The following is a 16,457-nucleotide window of genomic DNA, read 5'->3' on the forward strand; positions in this document are numbered from 1 at the left end:
AGCATTTATTTCCGCTCTTCTAGTCCCAACTGCCCGGTCAACCCAATCCTGATGTCTCTTGACCCTGTCACCAGCGGTCTCGGCAAGGCCAAACCGAAGAAATTGCAATCAACAGCCACTGCAGCAACCGATGATGTCCAATCAACCGCGCGAGAACCGGTGAAAAGGGTTAATAAGACCACAAAGACATTAAAAGAGCCTTCCATCCCCGGTCAATTTCCCTCCGACGACGCCCCTCCCAACGACAACAAACAACAGCCTGAAATCAACTTCTCGGCTATCTGGGCCTCTTTTACTCAGTGGGCATACGGCCTCTTCCCACAGACGGTCGATACATTCGAGTGGTTTGTGAAATGGCTTCTTGATAGATATTTTCCTGCCCCCAAACAGGCACAAATGTATGAAGCAGCATTGAACCGACCGATTGCTTCCACATTTCTTGTCTGTCAAGCCATCTGTTGCGGAGTCCCATTACTTGTGTTTTTGGCAGGTGTGTTCATTTTCGCTGCGGTTTCTTTGCTGCTCTGGGCCATCTTGTCCCTGTTGATCCTGGGTCCGGTATTGCTTGTTGCAAGTATGATGGGCGTTTCGCTGTGGGGCTGGGGGTGGGTCTTATATGGGTTGGTGAAATGGGTCGATCAGCGGTTTTTAGGAGGAATGATCACTCGCTTTTGGCTGCCGCGAATTCAGGGGCAGGAATCGGAGGAGAAGGACGAGGGTGAAGCTGGAAGTGCTGAGGGTGCGGGCGAAGAGGAGAAGAAAGATAATTGAGTCTTGTATAGTGCTACATTCAAGTTCAGGTAGTATCTTATGAAGTAATACTCATTTCCTAACTAGTTAACTATAACTCACCATGGCCTGGGTACTGTACTGTACTGTACTATGTACATATTTATGTGCATACGTACCAATCAATCTGTCATGCGGTTTCAGTAACTCATTGCTTTTCAATATACGATGGGTCCCACTTTGCGCCATTAAAATGCTTGACTCTGGGGTCCCACTGTCTTGATTCCAAATCCATCTGAAAGGTGACATTACCGAGATAAATTGGGCTACCATTAGGTGGGTAGATAGCCCGAAGTTTCCGTCAGCTGCAAGATAAGGAGCAACCCCATTAAATGTTCTTTACGCACGCGTAGGATGATTATGAATGATAAAGGCTTTCTAAAGATGTTTGAACAGAATACGGCAGTACACTGCTATGTATTAAAACCATTTGGGGCTGTGACTGGTTGCCTTAGCAGCCTGAACAAACTAGTACACTATTATGTACGTACAATTAGTTTCGATTCATGATGGCTGCATGTTTGTCGGCAAAGAATCCTTCAAGTTGAAAAATATCACTGCACTAGCTACATACATAGAACATACACTACGTTTTGACAGCTTTCCCTACCACTCGGAAAATTATCCAATCTTTAGTCTCAAGCTGGGCCGTAGATCCAGGGCCATGGGAAAGAAATGAACTACTGCAACGCCTCGACGACACGAAGATCTCAATCGCGACCAACGTCACATGGCAATCACAATGCACCATGAAGCATGCCTGTCAGCATTTTAGTAAGTTTGATAGAGCATTTCAAGGTCATGGCTGCACAGACCGAATACAATCAGGTCAGCCGACAGTCGACATCATACCGCATGGGCCATTCCCCGCCAAAGAGGAATGTAAGGTTCGACGGTGGCAGTTAGCACTTTCGTGTGATCTTCTTCATCTATTAAAATGCCTGGAAAAGGTAGAGTGATGAGTTGATCCCCACTTAGTCCTCTTGGTACATCCTTTTCCGCGCCGTACCGGTAATGTGCGGCATGAATCATTCAACACCCCCAATACGTTGCTTGAGATATACATGCATTGCCGATCTCGTTGACATCCAAGAAAAGGCAGTGCCCCCCTATCATCCTACCCAATGATAGTGCAGTGTTACGGGAGCCTCTCTAAAATGAATATGAAAGTAAATAGGGGAATTGGGCAGAGCTGAGCTACAACAGATCTGCGACGGAGCTTGGCCATGTTTCATGACAGGCGGGATGGGATGCAGGTGGCCCGTGTGGTTGATCGCCGGGAAAGCTCGCATTATGTACATATGTACGGAGTATGTACTATGTAGTGTACTGTGTAGAGTAGGACAGAAAGAGGGATGCTCAGGATCCGTGACGGTTGAAACTGGTCCTTCTGTCATCTACTGTGTACTCGGGGTAGATTAGCGTTGATCTAAGATTTAGTGTCATGGCACACGGTAGCATCACCTCCCGCCACCCCGGAATATGTCTCAGGTATGGCGTACTATGTAAACGACCTTGTGAGCTGCAATCAGGGGGGGTTTGAGAACATTGCAGGTGTACATATGTAACGAGAGTACTCCGTACGGAGTATGTACGATGGGTCTTGTCAGCGTTCAATTCACAGCCTGCGGAGAGGGAACTCTCGAGTCTCCCGCGGGTTCCCACCAGGAGGGATCCACTCTCGCGCGTCTTTACCCCTGGACAAAACAGCACTGACCAAGAATGTAAGCGTACAGTAGGTAAGTGCTAACCGGGGGTCAGAGGGGAAGTGAATGGTCAGGTTGGTGAAGGCAAGACCATGAAAAAGCAACGAGAAGAGCAAGGATGGAGGCAAAAGCAATCTCAACAAAATCAACATCCATTACGCAGAACATCTTCCTCCCCCGCAAACTAATTGAAAACCCCCGAATCCTTAAGGCGTAGCGTCGAGCTCGGGACATCGAGTGGCTCCAATGTGCATAGTTGTTTATCCATTTTATATGAGGAGAATGGTTTAGCGCACTACTGAGTGCTCTCCCACGCTATCCAGATTCTTCGCAGTGTGCATGGGACAAGAAGTATCTGGGGATAAAGATCATTCGGGCATCCAGCTGCATACTGGAATGAACCAGCAAGAGTGGTCTCGTCATCCACGCGGACCGCACGATGTCGGATGATGGAGCCGGGTGTTAATCCGGCTGAGATCCGCTAAGAGCCTTGCGTCTGAGACATCCGTTGATAGTGTCGAACGATTTGCTGCACCTGCGGCCGCTAGGTTCAGTCTTTGGTGCAGAAGGGAAGTGGAGATTCTCTTTTTTGGGGTATAATTTTGGGATTGATTGAGGTTGTTGATAAGCGTGAGATGATGGCCGTACATAGTAAGTCATGGACCATGGATAGGATGTTTTTAGGACTCAAGATTAAACTCATTATTTTTCGACTCTGTATGGGATATCCCGTAGGTATTTCGAGATCAGTTGGATAAAGAGAAAACTGTTCCTTTAATTCCAGACACATCGAATCAATGTGAAACAGTTAAATTCATTCAGGTCTAACGAGAACGTCGTCCACATGGAAGTCTCGTGGATCAGCAATGCACTCTTGGCCCCCCTCCTCTCTCCAAGCTAAAGTGCACATCCCCACTCACAAGAGTCAGTGCGGCCCCGGTTGATCCATTTTGTTCAATTTTGGCTCGGATGCAGGTACCGGGTTCGATGGTGGGTTACTAACAAGTCCGTGTAACTTGGCCTTGAGAGAATCGGCACCGTTGGCCTGACGTAGTTCGGTATATCGAGCAAAGCACAAAGTCCGGAGTGCGAACGAACTTGCAATGTTATCAAGTGGATCCAGGGGAAGTGAGTATGTAAAATAGTCCATAAAGAGTAGAGAGTATGTAGTACGTACATACAGTACATAGAGTACGATCAAGATCAAAGTGGCAAGGCCAGATATCGCATCCACGGAAAAGGGGAGGTTCGCGGTGGCGAAGTGCATCCAGGGGTAAATCGACAGGTAGAGTACTTTACTTAATTACTACGTGTGTACAAGTGGTGCAGTTCACAGAGATCCCTTGCAGATATTCAAACTAAAATAATCAAAAATCAAAGATAATAAGATAAAAAATATATAAAAATATACATAATAATTAATTATAAAATAATATCCCAATACCCCCAATACCTTGTACACTGTATACTATACACTCTCCGTAATACGATGCTCCACCGCGTTTCCCTTTTTTTTCCCCAGTTCCGCCCTAACAGGAACTAACGAAATAATAATCTCCTTTCCCCCTCTTCACTCTCCCCTCCTCCCTGTTACTGGCAACATCCTGCTTTTTCCTTTTGGAATTCCACCTCTTGTCTGTCATCTGGCACCAATTGACCTGAGTTCTCCTAAGCGTCCATCATCTTCTCCCCGTTCGCCCTTTTCCCTCAACCAACCGTCACCCCTGTCGAGCGAGAGGGAGATTATACCAACCACGGTCAACCACAACAGTCAACCACGAATTGCAAAGGTAATAAGAAGAAAAGAAGCCAACCTTCATTCGCCCGATGCGGACGATACATCTCATCGGATCTTCCGCTCTAACTATTTATTATTGAACAGAAAAACGGAGATAAAACACCAAGTATCCTCCTTAGCCCGTCGTGATCGTTTGCGCCGTCTCGTAGCGCACTCGATCATATTCGCCCTTCCTCCAGGAAGGCCTGCTATTCAATCACACAATGTCCGTTGCGACAATGCTACAGCCTGCATCCAGAATCTCCCGAGCCTCCTCTTCGTCTTCTTCCTCGTTCCAACCAGTCGCACGGCAAAACACCATGTCTTCCCACGATACTCGGTCGATCCGTCAGTCCAAGCGGATGTCGGTCACCGCATTATACCTGTCTATGTCCGCGAAGGACAGAGATTTGGAAATCTCAGATGACCTGGCTCGAGGTAAGTCCGGGGACTTTCTCTCCTGACTGTTCGCTCTGGGTGACTGACTCCTTGTGTAGCGCAGAAACATTTGAGAGAATTGAAGTCGAAGATTTCTTCGCAGTCAAAGAAGAATTTCGTGCTAGAAAAGGATGTACGATACCTTGATTCACGGATAGCACTGTTGATTCAGAATCGGATGGCTCTGGAGGAGGTAAGTCTTGGGGGGGATTGTGCCCTTCCGGGCGGATAAGGAGAAAGGATGCAAAGAAAGACAGTGGCTCACGAATGATCTTCTTAACAGCAAAACGAAGTCGCCAGCCATCTTGATGATACTGCCGACCCGCAAGAGGGTTTCTTCCCTAATGATGAACGTACCCAGAAGTACGGTAATCTGCTCTTTTTGTTGCAGTCCGAACCCCGCCATATCGCCCACCTTTGCCGACTGGTCTCGATGGCCGAAATTGATTCGCTTCTACAGACTGTCATGTTCACAATTTACGGAAATCAGTATGAAAGTCGCGAAGAGCACCTTCTTCTCACTATGTTTCAGTCCGTTCTCACCTATCAATTCGATAACACTCCCGAGTACTCGTCCCTCCTACGCCAGAACACTCCTGTCTCTCGGATGATGACAACCTACACCCGCCGTGGCCCCGGTCAGAGCTACTTGAAACAGGTTTTGGCGGGACGGATCAACTCACTGATCGAGCTGCGAGATGTGGATCTGGAAATCAACCCTTTGAAAGTTTATGAATCAATGGTGAAACAGATCGAGGAGGAGACCGGCTCTCTCCCGGACTACCTGGCTCGCTCTGTGACGGCCGAAGATGCCGCTGACAACAAGCAGGTGCAGGCAATTATTGCGCCGCGCTTGAAGATGTTGACAGATATTGCCAACGGATTCCTTACCACTATCATTGACTCTGTGGATGAGACCCCTTACGGTATTCGATGGATTTGCAAACAGATCCGCAGTCTGTCCCGTCGCAAATACCCAGACGCCCAGGACCAGACGATTTGTACACTCATCGGTGGTTTTTTCTTCCTTCGTTTCATCAATCCCGCTATTGTTACACCGCGCTCCTACATGTTGATCGATGCGACCCCTACGGACAAACCCCGCCGTACCTTGACTTTGATCGCTAAGATGCTTCAGAACTTGGCCAATAAACCCTCTTATGCCAAGGAGCCCTACATGTCGAGCCTACAACCTTTTATTGAAGGTAATAAGGAACGAGTCAACAAGTTCTTGCTTGATTTGTGTGAAGTCCAAGATTTTTACGAAAGCCTGGAGATGGACAACTACGTGGCTTTGTCTAAGCGTGATTTGGAGCTGCAGATCACTCTTAACGAGATGTACGCCACCCACGGTCTTCTTGAGAAGCACAGCGATGCCCTCACCCAGGATCACAACTCCCACCTTTCGCAGCTCCTACAAGAACTGGGAGCGGCACCCCCACAGGTGCCTCGCAAAGAGAACAGGACTATTACTGTGCCACTCTTCAGTCGATGGGAGACCGCCTTGGATGATCTGACCGCCGCTTTGGATATCACTCAAGAAGAAGTGTTCTTCATGGAAGCCAAATCGACCTTTGTCCAAATCCTTCGATCACTTCCGACCAACTCCTCTGTCGCGCGTCGACCTCTACGACTGGACCGCATCGCTGAGGCAGCTGCCACCCTCAAGAATGATGCCGTGATGGTGCGGAAGGGAATTCGTACTATGGAACTACTGAGCCAACTCCAGGATATGGGCGTGATTGATCGCTCCGACGAGTTCAGTCTGCTTCGAGATGAGGTGGAGCAAGAGTTGGTTCATCTTGGGTCGTTGAAGGAGAAGGTATTGGATGAGACACGCAAGCTGGAAGAAGTATTTGCCACTATCCGCGACCACAATGCTTATTTGGTGGGCCAGCTTGAAACATACAAGTCTTATCTCCACAACGTCCGCAGCCAATCTGAAGGCAAGCAGCGGAAAACGCAGAAACACCAAGAACTTGGTCCATACAAGTTCACCCATCAACAGCTGGAGAAGGAGGGTGTTATTCGCCGCAGCAATGTTCCCGAAAACCGTCGGGCAAACATCTACTTTATGTTCAAAAGTCCCTTGCCCGGGACGTTTGTGATCAGCCTACACTACAAAGGCAGGGCCCGTGGCTTACTTGAACTTGATCTCAAGCTGGACGATCTCCTTGAGATGCAAAAGGATAGCCTTGAGGACCTTGACCTGGAATATGTCCAGTTCAATGTTACCAAGGTGCTGGCTCTTCTCAACAAACGATTTGCCCGCAAGAAGGGATGGTAAACGCCAAACACTCCTCCCATTTGGCAATATGCCCCCTATTTATGAAAAACCATGAGACCGAAGCTGCTTATGATTTCTGATCAAGCAGTTTTGACTGGCTGCGATATTTGACTGCAGTGTAATATTTTTGAATGATCTGATGGATACGGAAAGGAATCTTCCTGGACCTAAATGTCTACTCTTCCCATCATTGTTGCTGCTCAGCATCGGGATGGACTGAATGAAGCTCTGCTATGATCTCGACCATTCTTCCCCCGGCAGCGTATAGCGTATTCGGGGGAAGCTTGGGTCGAGTGTGAAATGCCATCGGTATACGAACGTGTGCACCCCGCTGGTTCGGGCATGCCATCGGTCTTGATATTGTTGAGACCTTTTCTTTTGTTCCCTTCTTATTTTCTGCCTTTTTTCTCCTTGTCTTTTCTCGTGGTTCATTTTGTCGTGGATTTCTGCAATTTATACCCAGCGCATAGTTTTATCCATCATGTCTCTTGTTCGGCCACTACATTTGCCCAATAATCCTATCTGATCTGATCTTGTTTTGATGTCTACTATGCATGTTTCTGTTGCGATCACCAATACCGCTTGGACCTTACTGGTCTCCCCTCCCTGCGCTGTGTATAATATCTTGCTCAAGTTTCGTGTTGCGTGCGATGCGAGGCCTTTTGGATTTAAATACCCGTTGTTCAGCTCCTAATAGTTTGAGTCTTTTGGCCTGTACAGCAGATACACTTTAGAAGCAGGCTCTCTTCAATTTTTTATTTGGGATACCATGACTTTTATTCTTTAAAACTTTACTTTTCCCCATCGCCGATCCGTCGGCCAAGTTTTTTCCCCTTAGCTTCTGACTAGGGCGACTTGTCATGCAGGCTTGGTGGATAGTCCTTTTGAGACACCGCCTCATGCCCCTCTGCCCCCTTGAAGTTCCAGTTGCCTACGGAGAACACGATGATCCATCCTGGTGAACTCGATGGACGTAACCCAGAAACGAGGCTGGAGGCAGTCTGTCCGTACAACCGGTCATCGTATGAGACAAAACCCTTTGACAAGGAAGATAGGGAAAGAGAAATTACCCATTAGATGAAGATGAATGGTCAAAAGAAAACAAATGAGACTTCTCGAGTTGTGTCCAATATATAATTTTCCCCTTAGCTCTGTCCTGCTTAGTTGAATTGGCCACCATAACCAGTTACCCCGGCCAATAGTTACTATATATACATAGTACTACAGGAGTATCTTGACAGAACCCCCCCCCTGTCAACTTGCTTGTGTAATGTACTAACTCATTCACCTTCAAATAAATTAATAAAATTAATTCACTGCAATAGTCATTTACATTACTTATCCAAAAGTCCTTCCGTGCGTTGTTGTTTACCCAACGATCGTCCATCTTTAAAAGTGGCCACTTACGCCAAAAATTGCCCCCGTCCGCCTTTCCTGCATATTCCCCCCCTCCACCTTTTTTGACGTCTTCCCCTTCCCCTCCTCCTTTCTTCCTCACTCCCCAATCTTCTTCCCCGCCCATTCTTCCATTATGGCCGAGTCACAGTTACCCACCGATCCCAAGTACGATCAGTACGACTTCCCTACTACCGCGCCGGACGCTGTCTCTGGTCACCCCGGCCACACCACTCCGGAACAGGATGCCAAGGTGCACCAGTTGCGGACAATGCTCGAGCAGGAGGGCTACACCGAACGCCTGGATACTTTGACCCTGCTTCGATTCTTGCGCGCTCGCAAGTTTGATGTTGAACTGGCTAAGCAGATGTATGTGCCCCTGATCATGCCCATGTCTGCCAATTCCCTCGTCACCCGCTTCTCGAGGGAGCTGGATTGACCGTGACAAATGCCTTTGTCGCAGTCTAGTCTAATGTATTTTTTTGTCCGCTCTTAGGTTCATCAACACTGAGAAGTGGCGCAAGGAATTCGGCACTGATGATCTGCCTGCCACTTTCGAATACCCAGAGAAGCCCGAGGTTTTCAAGTTCTACCCTCAATACTACCACAAGACTGACAAGGTGAGTTCTAGCGCTATACGATACAATCCAATAAGGATCTCGAGACAAAGAATTTCTACTGACCACGGTCTAAACTACAGGATGGCCGTCCCCTTTACATTGAGAAGCTGGGCAAGATCGACCTCAACCAGATGTACAAGATCACCACCAGCGAGCGTATGCTGAAGAACCTCGTCACCGAGTATGAGAAGATGTCCGACCCCCGTCTCCCCGCCTGCTCTCGCAAGGCCGGCAAGCTCCTCGAGACCAGCTGCACAGTCATGGATATGAAGGGTGTCGGTGTTACCAGCATCCCCTCCGTCTACGGCTACGTCCGTCAGGCCTCCGAGATCTCCCAGAACTACTACCCCGAGCGCCTGGGTAAGCTCTACATCATCAACGCCCCCTGGGGCTTCAGCTCCGTCTTCAGTGTTGTCAAGGGTTTCCTTGACCCCGTCACTGTCAGCAAGATCCACGTTCTTGGCAGTGGCTACCAAAAGGAGCTACTGGCCCAGGTTCCCGCCGAGAACCTCCCCAAGGAGTTTGGTGGCACTTGCGAGTGTGAGGGCGGCTGTGAGCTTTCTGACCAGGGACCTTGGCAGGAGGCCGAATGGGCCCGTCCCCCAGCATGGGCCGTCAAGAAGGATGCCGCCGCCAATGCCCCCGCAGATGCTGGCGCCGAGAAGAAGGAGGAGGAGGGGGAGAAGGAGGAGGGTGTCGAGGCCAGCGCATAAAATGCTCGATATAGACTCTTTTCATTCGTTCAACATTCGCATCTGCTGGGCGCCTGCATTGATCCTGCGTCAATCGCCTTTCCTATTGAAAACCAAGAAAAGGGACAAATTGAACAGGATTCACGGGGCAGTTTAGTTTCTCACTGGAGCGAAACTCAACTAGACTCTTTTCTCCGAGGCCATGATCAAACATGGATCACTCTGCTATTGTCTTCCATGTTCGATGACAACTCAACGCCTACTGGAAACTTTCAACACATCATCATCACCGACGACCCATTCACAATCCTGTGGAATCCTTTGCCCCCCATCTAGCTTTTTTCGTTTTTCTCGTCGCTTGCTTCTGATCTAGATATCATGGAGAGTTTCATCCCCTATATTCTCTTACCTGTTTAAAATACGAGGGTTTACACCTGCTCTCTCGATATAGAAAGGGGATAATGGGAATTGGGGAGTTTTTAAAAGCGAGTTTAGGAGTGGAGGTGAAGACTTGGCTTTTTTCTATTCGATTCTCGATTTGGAGTGTATACACGGGAGAGCACATAGCAAAATACGTCCAATAGCCCAAGAATTCGTCTTGTTTTGTAGATTTCAAGAAATTTGATTTTAGCGTGAGTAGAACACATGTTGTTATTGATAAGCCCTTGGTCAAAACAGAGGAAAGCATCACAGAAAGAACTCAAAGAAAACAATGGTATCATGATTCCCACCAAACCCCCATATCCAAACGCCTTCAACATTCAAAACATAATCAATCCGTAAATATTTTCTCAATCTATCACATCTTTTCAACTACCTCCGCAGCACGACCAGCCCGTTCAGCCTTGCCAACAGTAGTAGCCAGCGCATTCCCTTCCGTACCAGATTCATCATCGCCATCACCCTCGCCCTGTAACCGCTGCAACGTTCGTAAAGCATCTTCATATACATCCGCCATATCACCACTCATCCATCGCTCCGTCTCTTCATCTGTGCCCAGTGGAACCCGTAAATCCCATTCCGGACGCGGGAGACCACGACGTTTCCCTGTTTTCGCAGATGATCCTTCGGAATCTCCCTCGACATCCATTACATCGCCGCCAGTGGAAGGTCCAGCGCCAGACCCTTCTCCATTCTGGAGACTCTGAGCACCCTCCTCTTTTTCTTCTTCTTCATCTGCCATTTCCTCCTCCTTAATGACTTGCGCTAATTGTGCCGCGTACTCCTTAGCTGCTTTCCGTGGCGCATCTCGTCGTAATTGGGCCACGCTCGTAGTGAGTGATTCTAGTTGTGCGTAGAGGGCTGTGACGCGTGAAGCGAGTTCCGAGTCATAAGGTTCGTACTCGACTGTTTCTGTCGGTGCGGTGAATGACGCTGGGAATGGGAATTGTGGGGATGAAGAGTCAATTCCGTTAATGCTGATTGATGAGGAGGCTGTTGTGAATGTTTTGTTTATGTACTAAGATATATTAGCCTCATTCCACCACGATATGTACCATTCATTCTATGGTGCGTCTCTTGAAGCAAAACAGATTCCTACGCTTGAAGTAAGGAACTGGATTATTTGTGTCTTACCTCGTCCACCAATTCCTGGACGCGTTCGCGCATCGGGTCTGGGGTGTCATCGTCTGTTGCCAAAGGGGGGAAATTGAGGTCGAGTTTTTGTCGTGAGAGGGCGACTGCATTTGCGTACAGATATGTAAAGTCTGCTGGAGATTGAAGCTCAATTTTGCGGTGTGTTGCGGCCATCTTTATAGGGTTGTTGGAGGAGGGGAATTCGAGGTTGTCGTGAGGCGTTCGGATTTGCACGCGTTGGAAGGCTTGGCGTTTGTCCCCGCAGACGCAAACGATGTCATCGAAAGGTTTAAACTTCAGTCTTGCTCGACTTTTCCTGTTCTTTTATCCCCCTTTTCAATGACCCAGACATTCTTTTACCGGGCCTGAAATTGCATTATTCCTTTCTCTTTTCCTTTGTTATTAGCTCGTCATACTTCTATACTGACTGATATACTTCATCCTCCTTACTGCGGGTCCGGTATGGGAATGATGCTATTACTGTGAAGATAATGCCTACAATCTTTGAGCTTGTTGAAACGGCCTTTCTTCTCTAGTAACAGACACTGCAGGCTTTCATAGAAGTCATTCCAACTCCTTCGAATCGAGGAAAACATCATGGAAGACACCGAAAGCATTTCTCTCGTGGATAATACTGCCCCTTCGCAGCAGCCTAGTAGCGGGGACCTGGAATCACTGCGACGAACTTCCACCGTCGCTCGCCAAAATAGCCGCTCCTCACGCTTAACTCGACCATCAGTATCCGGACAGCTTGCAAAGAGGAAATATGCCAAATGGCAACCTGATCGTTTGGGGGGTTACATCAGATACCGAGGCCTCCACCAGCCGAGAATCGTCGCGGGCTCGAGGATCGGTTTCAGCAGGGAGTTCTGGTGGTCCTCCGAATCGACAACCCTCGCAGCATGACAGTGGGCTAGGGTTGAGAGAGAGCGACACTCTAGACTTTGCGCCAACACGCACACAAAGCCATACGAATACTACGACGCACTTAACAACGGGAAATGGAACTCCCCCTGCCGATAATAAAAAGCCGATTTCGGAGCTAGACATCTTATATGAAAATCAACGTGGATCATTTATCTTCGGGATTCCCCTTTACTCTCAGAGTTCGCTCCTCACTTTCGATCCCAGTCCATGGATGACACAAGATCGACGAGAAAGCCCGGTCAATATAACGAATGCCCAATTACCAGACCCGAGCTGGGAGTGGTCCTGGCGGACATGGTATGTCGACATGTCTGGTGATGTAGATGAGCAAGGCTGGCAATACTCTTTCTCCTTCAGTTCATCTCAGTGGCATGGTTCACATCCGTGGTTTCATTCTTGGGTCCGTCGACGTCGGTGGGTTAGACTTCGTCATAAGGTTCTGGAGAAACGTGTTCGTGGACGGTCAGGATTCGAACAAGCTCATATGTTGACCGAGGATTATTTCACTATTCATTCCTCTAAAGTTCGCAGCCGCGAGCAAAGCGTGACTGGTCTTTCCAGGGTCGAGTCTGGATTTTTGAACCGTGTTGATACAAAGTTGGATGAAGAAGTCCCTCTGGAGGAAATAGGGGACATCCCTACTCTGATGCATGCTTTGAAATTTTGTTCGATAGACCGGGAGAAGATTGATGCGCTTCGGAAGTTTATCGAAGCAGGCGGCGAGGAACTATATTATTTGGCCGAGAAGGTCAGTCAAGATATATTTTATCTCACATACTTTACGACACACGCTCCTAACTTTATTCTAGATCCCCGAGATCATGCCTATGTTCATGTTTCAAACATCCCGCTGGCAATTTGTGACCTATCTTGTTGGCCAAATTCATGAGCTTTCTCAATCAATCGCAGACTCAGATGGCAAGGATACGGACAAACTGCAAAGAAAGAAAGATAATCTCATTCGGGCAATGGAATCAGCCAAACAGCATGTTACGGGGCCTGATTTCTTCGCCGATACTCATGGCGACTCAGCAGGGGGGTTGCTGGATTTGACCCCGAAGTCACAACACAAATACCTCCTATCCAAACGGTCCAAGGCAACTGATACGCCGTTGCTTGTGACAAAGCGACAGGAGATCAAGGGCATCCCTAAGGCCGCGGAAGTTGGTCGCGATCACCATATTTATTGATGATAGTCTCTTTGTACATAGTATAATAGCCGTGACATACACGAACTAGATCCGGCTCATTTTGGAATAGCGTAAACATGACTTAGAATATAATATCATAAATTTATATGCCGTTGGAATAGTTCCTAGTCCATCAACACTCTCAGCCGATGCCAGCTCAGTACTATGTATACTTCGGCAGCTAAAAGTAGCCCGTCACCGCCTGCCCGTCCCGCGCAAACAATTTTCGGAGCTTGGCCTATCCTCCTGAACCACCCTACGCCATCCCTCTCTATGCCACGGATGCTGCATCAGCAATTTCCCCTATGTTCTCGAGTGGCCGTCCGTGTCTAAGAAGGCGTCTGTCTGTCGTCTTGGACACCTCTGCGGTTGGCCCCGATGAACCTCTCCTGTTCCTCTACCCCCGATGGGCCGCCTCGGCTCTGCAAAGACAGCAGATCGCGTCCTTGACCACCAAGACAATCTCAACAAATAGGAATCGTCCTTCCGATCGCTCCTTGGCACCAGCCGGCCCTTCTCCATCATCTTCGCTATTGTTTTCCCGACAATCGAGTCGATGGCTCTCTTCAGATGCCACGGCTAACGCCGCAGGTACCGCTGGGAGCAGCTCGGAAGTGCCAGTTGCCGGCCGCGAAACGATTGGGCCGAATGGGAAGAAAGATATCAAAGAGAGAGTAGGATTTAGCGGCCATCATCAGACATCCCCTGTCACCGAGCCGAAACGTCCTCTCAATGCTTTTACCAACATCGAGTTGACTGACCCGGTCCGGACTCCTGTTTCATGGAGAAACAAAAATCGAAATCTCAATCGATCCCGCTCACGGCCTTTGGCTACTCCTACGCGTGATTTGACTAGTCGGAAAGCCGAATTTACATCTAAATTGTCTGTGCGCGATCGAAAGAAACTACGCTACGGGACTTTTATCAAAGACCGATCGGGAAGCGCCGAGAAACTCTCACATACTACTGTCGGTGGCTGGGACTCGATGAAAGATATATTAGAGCGGCAAGAACGGGATCCCCGGACAGCGGTTAGGAGAAGTCTTAGGCAAAAGGAGCTACAGGTTCCCGAAGAGACCATTGCTTTGATATCTGGGATGACCGATACGGCTAGGTCGGAAAATATTTTCTACATCCATGTTCGCAATGGATGTCGTGTGCATATAATGCATCCGAGGGAAGGTGATGGGATTCACCGCAAGGTTATACTGTCAGGTTCCGAGCGCGTGATGGAGCTAGTTGAGGACCGTATCAAGCGCAGCCAGACTCTCCAGAAAAACGGAGATCCTCTCGTGGAAGTATCGAAACCTATTTTTCCGGTGTTCAGCTCAATTGAAGCTATGCGCCGCAATAATCTTCCTGTTCCTATGATTCGTGGTGTTTGGCATGATTCTCGACCGGAACCAATGAGTTTACGGGATTTACTTGAATATCGTTCGTCAACTGGGACTGTCAAAGAATTTGCAGAAAGCATTGAAGATCTCACTCATGCATGGGAATCCAAATCGGGTGAGAAAAAAAAGAATGGGGCTTGGGTCGTACATCGTGACATGATTGTGCGACGTATTTGGGAGCTCTTTCGGCAAGACTCGAATCGAGAATTCTTTTCTTCTGCGGCGTTGAATCAAGCTTTGGCCTTTTTATGCGGCCAAGAGCATCTGAGGACTGCAAGGGCAGTCTTTCTTCGAGCAGAGCATGTCGCAACCGCAGACTCATATAACATCTTTCTTCGAAGTGCAGCTCGACGTCAGGATTTGAAAACATTCCGGCGGTTCTTGGTCTCTATGAATCGAGCTCATATCCGCCCTAACAAGGCTACATGGCTTGCATTGCTCGAGGCAATGATCACGCCTAACGCCAAAGCGTCTCTTGTGGCGCATCTGGTGCAGAAGGGCTACATAGCAGGTACCAGCACAACTCGGACTGCACTCCAACTGACCATCCAAGATTCACTGCTCGTGCATCTGGACAATGGTCAGAGTATGGATTCATTTATCGCCCTGATAGCTCAAACCAACGGAGCTAATTGGTTCACCCCATCGCTTATCTCGCAAATGTTCAGCGTCATTGCCCGTCGCAAAGACTTTACTGCTTCGAATATACTGCTCAAGTTTTGTTCTAATAATCAGCTTCAGCTCAAGAGTGACACTGTCACTACGCTCGTGAGCATGTGCCGCAAAGACATTTTCTCCGCCATTGACTATACCCTTCCCTTATTGCGACAACAAAACTTCCGGCTGTCGCGCGACACCCTCGAATCTCTCTTCCGAGTAGCCTACAAAAGCGAAAAGTACAACATTTGTCGAGTCCTGTGGCGGTACGCTTGTCTCGACGGAAATGTGACATATCGCATGAAAGAGATGGTGCTGAGTTCCTTACGCCGCAACGTCCCATTGAAGAAATACTCCAATGACATCCATAGGATTTGGCAACTTAATGCCGGAAAGGTTATCATTGGACTCGACCTGCATTTACCTCGACAAAAGGGATACCCATGGGAAATTACCGATTTGCTTCCTTCGAAATTCCACGGAGATCCTCTAGGATACCTCACATCTGGATTCAAGCCCCAAGGTGAAGAGCGCGATCTTCAGAATCGAGTAGCTTATATGCTCATCAAACATGACATCCAGTCAGGGGCACAGCACTATCACTCGCAATTCCCCTTGTCTGTCATGCTTGAAGCGGCGGCTATTCTCGATACTCAATGGAAGGGTATTCCCATGCCGTTATCATACATGCTCGAGAACGCCATCCAGGTGCCGGTTCGTCGGCGATCGCCTAAGAAAGCAATCGATACACGACCCAAGCCTCTCTCCTCAACTTGTGATTCTATTTCTCTTTACTTGTATTCTACTACTAGCGCACTGCATGCGAAATAGATCCCCTCCAGCGATGCCATCCTGTATTTATCTTGTTCTTTCCGCCTGCATCTCATGTTTTCTGTATATATACTTTGTACATTATGTGAAATATTAGAGGCGGCATAATAGACTAACAATGAATGATCTAGACTATTACTACTTCAAGTATCATAGGTTGTGATACTGTTACGTACCAC

At 48.2% G+C, this 16,457-nt stretch overlaps 5 protein-coding genes across 5 annotated transcripts; 4 read left to right on the plus strand and 1 right to left on the minus strand.

Annotated features, from left to right (window-relative positions):
• Positions 1-51: 51 nt before the first annotated feature.
• N7469_004836 (seipin co-factor family protein) lies at positions 52-771 on the plus strand (the record flags this gene model as incomplete). Its single annotated transcript, XM_056643756.1, has 1 exon — positions 52-771. One exon carries the CDS (start codon positions 52-54, stop codon positions 769-771), a length of 720 nt encoding a protein of 239 aa, XP_056503168.1.
• A 3,725-nt stretch (positions 772-4,496) lies between these two features.
• N7469_004837 (Ras GTPase activating protein IRA2) lies at positions 4,497-6,997 on the plus strand (the record flags this gene model as incomplete). Its single annotated transcript, XM_056643757.1, has 3 exons — positions 4,497-4,710; positions 4,770-4,903; positions 4,994-6,997. The coding sequence occupies 3 exons, from the start codon at positions 4,497-4,499 to the stop codon at positions 6,995-6,997; spliced, it is 2,352 nt and encodes a 783-aa protein (XP_056503169.1).
• A 1,527-nt stretch (positions 6,998-8,524) lies between these two features.
• Positions 8,525-9,725, plus strand: N7469_004838 (SEC14 family lipid-binding protein; the record flags this gene model as incomplete). Its single annotated transcript, XM_056643758.1, has 3 exons — positions 8,525-8,761; positions 8,889-9,012; positions 9,093-9,725. Exons 1-3 carry the CDS (start codon positions 8,529-8,531, stop codon positions 9,723-9,725), a joined length of 990 nt encoding a protein of 329 aa, XP_056503170.1. The 5' UTR covers positions 8,525-8,528.
• Positions 9,726-10,503: 778 nt separating this feature from the next.
• N7469_004839 (uncharacterized protein) lies at positions 10,504-11,453 on the minus strand (the record flags this gene model as incomplete). Its single annotated transcript, XM_056643759.1, has 2 exons — positions 10,504-11,163; positions 11,280-11,453. The coding sequence occupies 2 exons, from the start codon at positions 11,451-11,453 to the stop codon at positions 10,504-10,506; spliced, it is 834 nt and encodes a 277-aa protein (XP_056503171.1).
• Positions 11,454-12,045: 592 nt separating this feature from the next.
• On the plus strand, positions 12,046-16,278 carry N7469_004840 (uncharacterized protein; the record flags this gene model as incomplete). Its single annotated transcript, XM_056643760.1, has 3 exons — positions 12,046-12,954; positions 13,016-13,369; positions 13,588-16,278. The coding sequence occupies 3 exons, from the start codon at positions 12,046-12,048 to the stop codon at positions 16,276-16,278; spliced, it is 3,954 nt and encodes a 1,317-aa protein (XP_056503172.1).
• Positions 16,279-16,457: the final 179 nt, after the last annotated feature.

Source organism: Penicillium citrinum, assembly GCF_028827155.1.
Source record: "Penicillium citrinum strain IBT 23319 chromosome Unknown utg000003l:1.0-4596430.0:1.0-4598250.0, whole genome shotgun sequence".
Lineage (NCBI taxonomy): Eukaryota > Fungi > Ascomycota > Eurotiomycetes > Eurotiales > Aspergillaceae > Penicillium > Penicillium citrinum.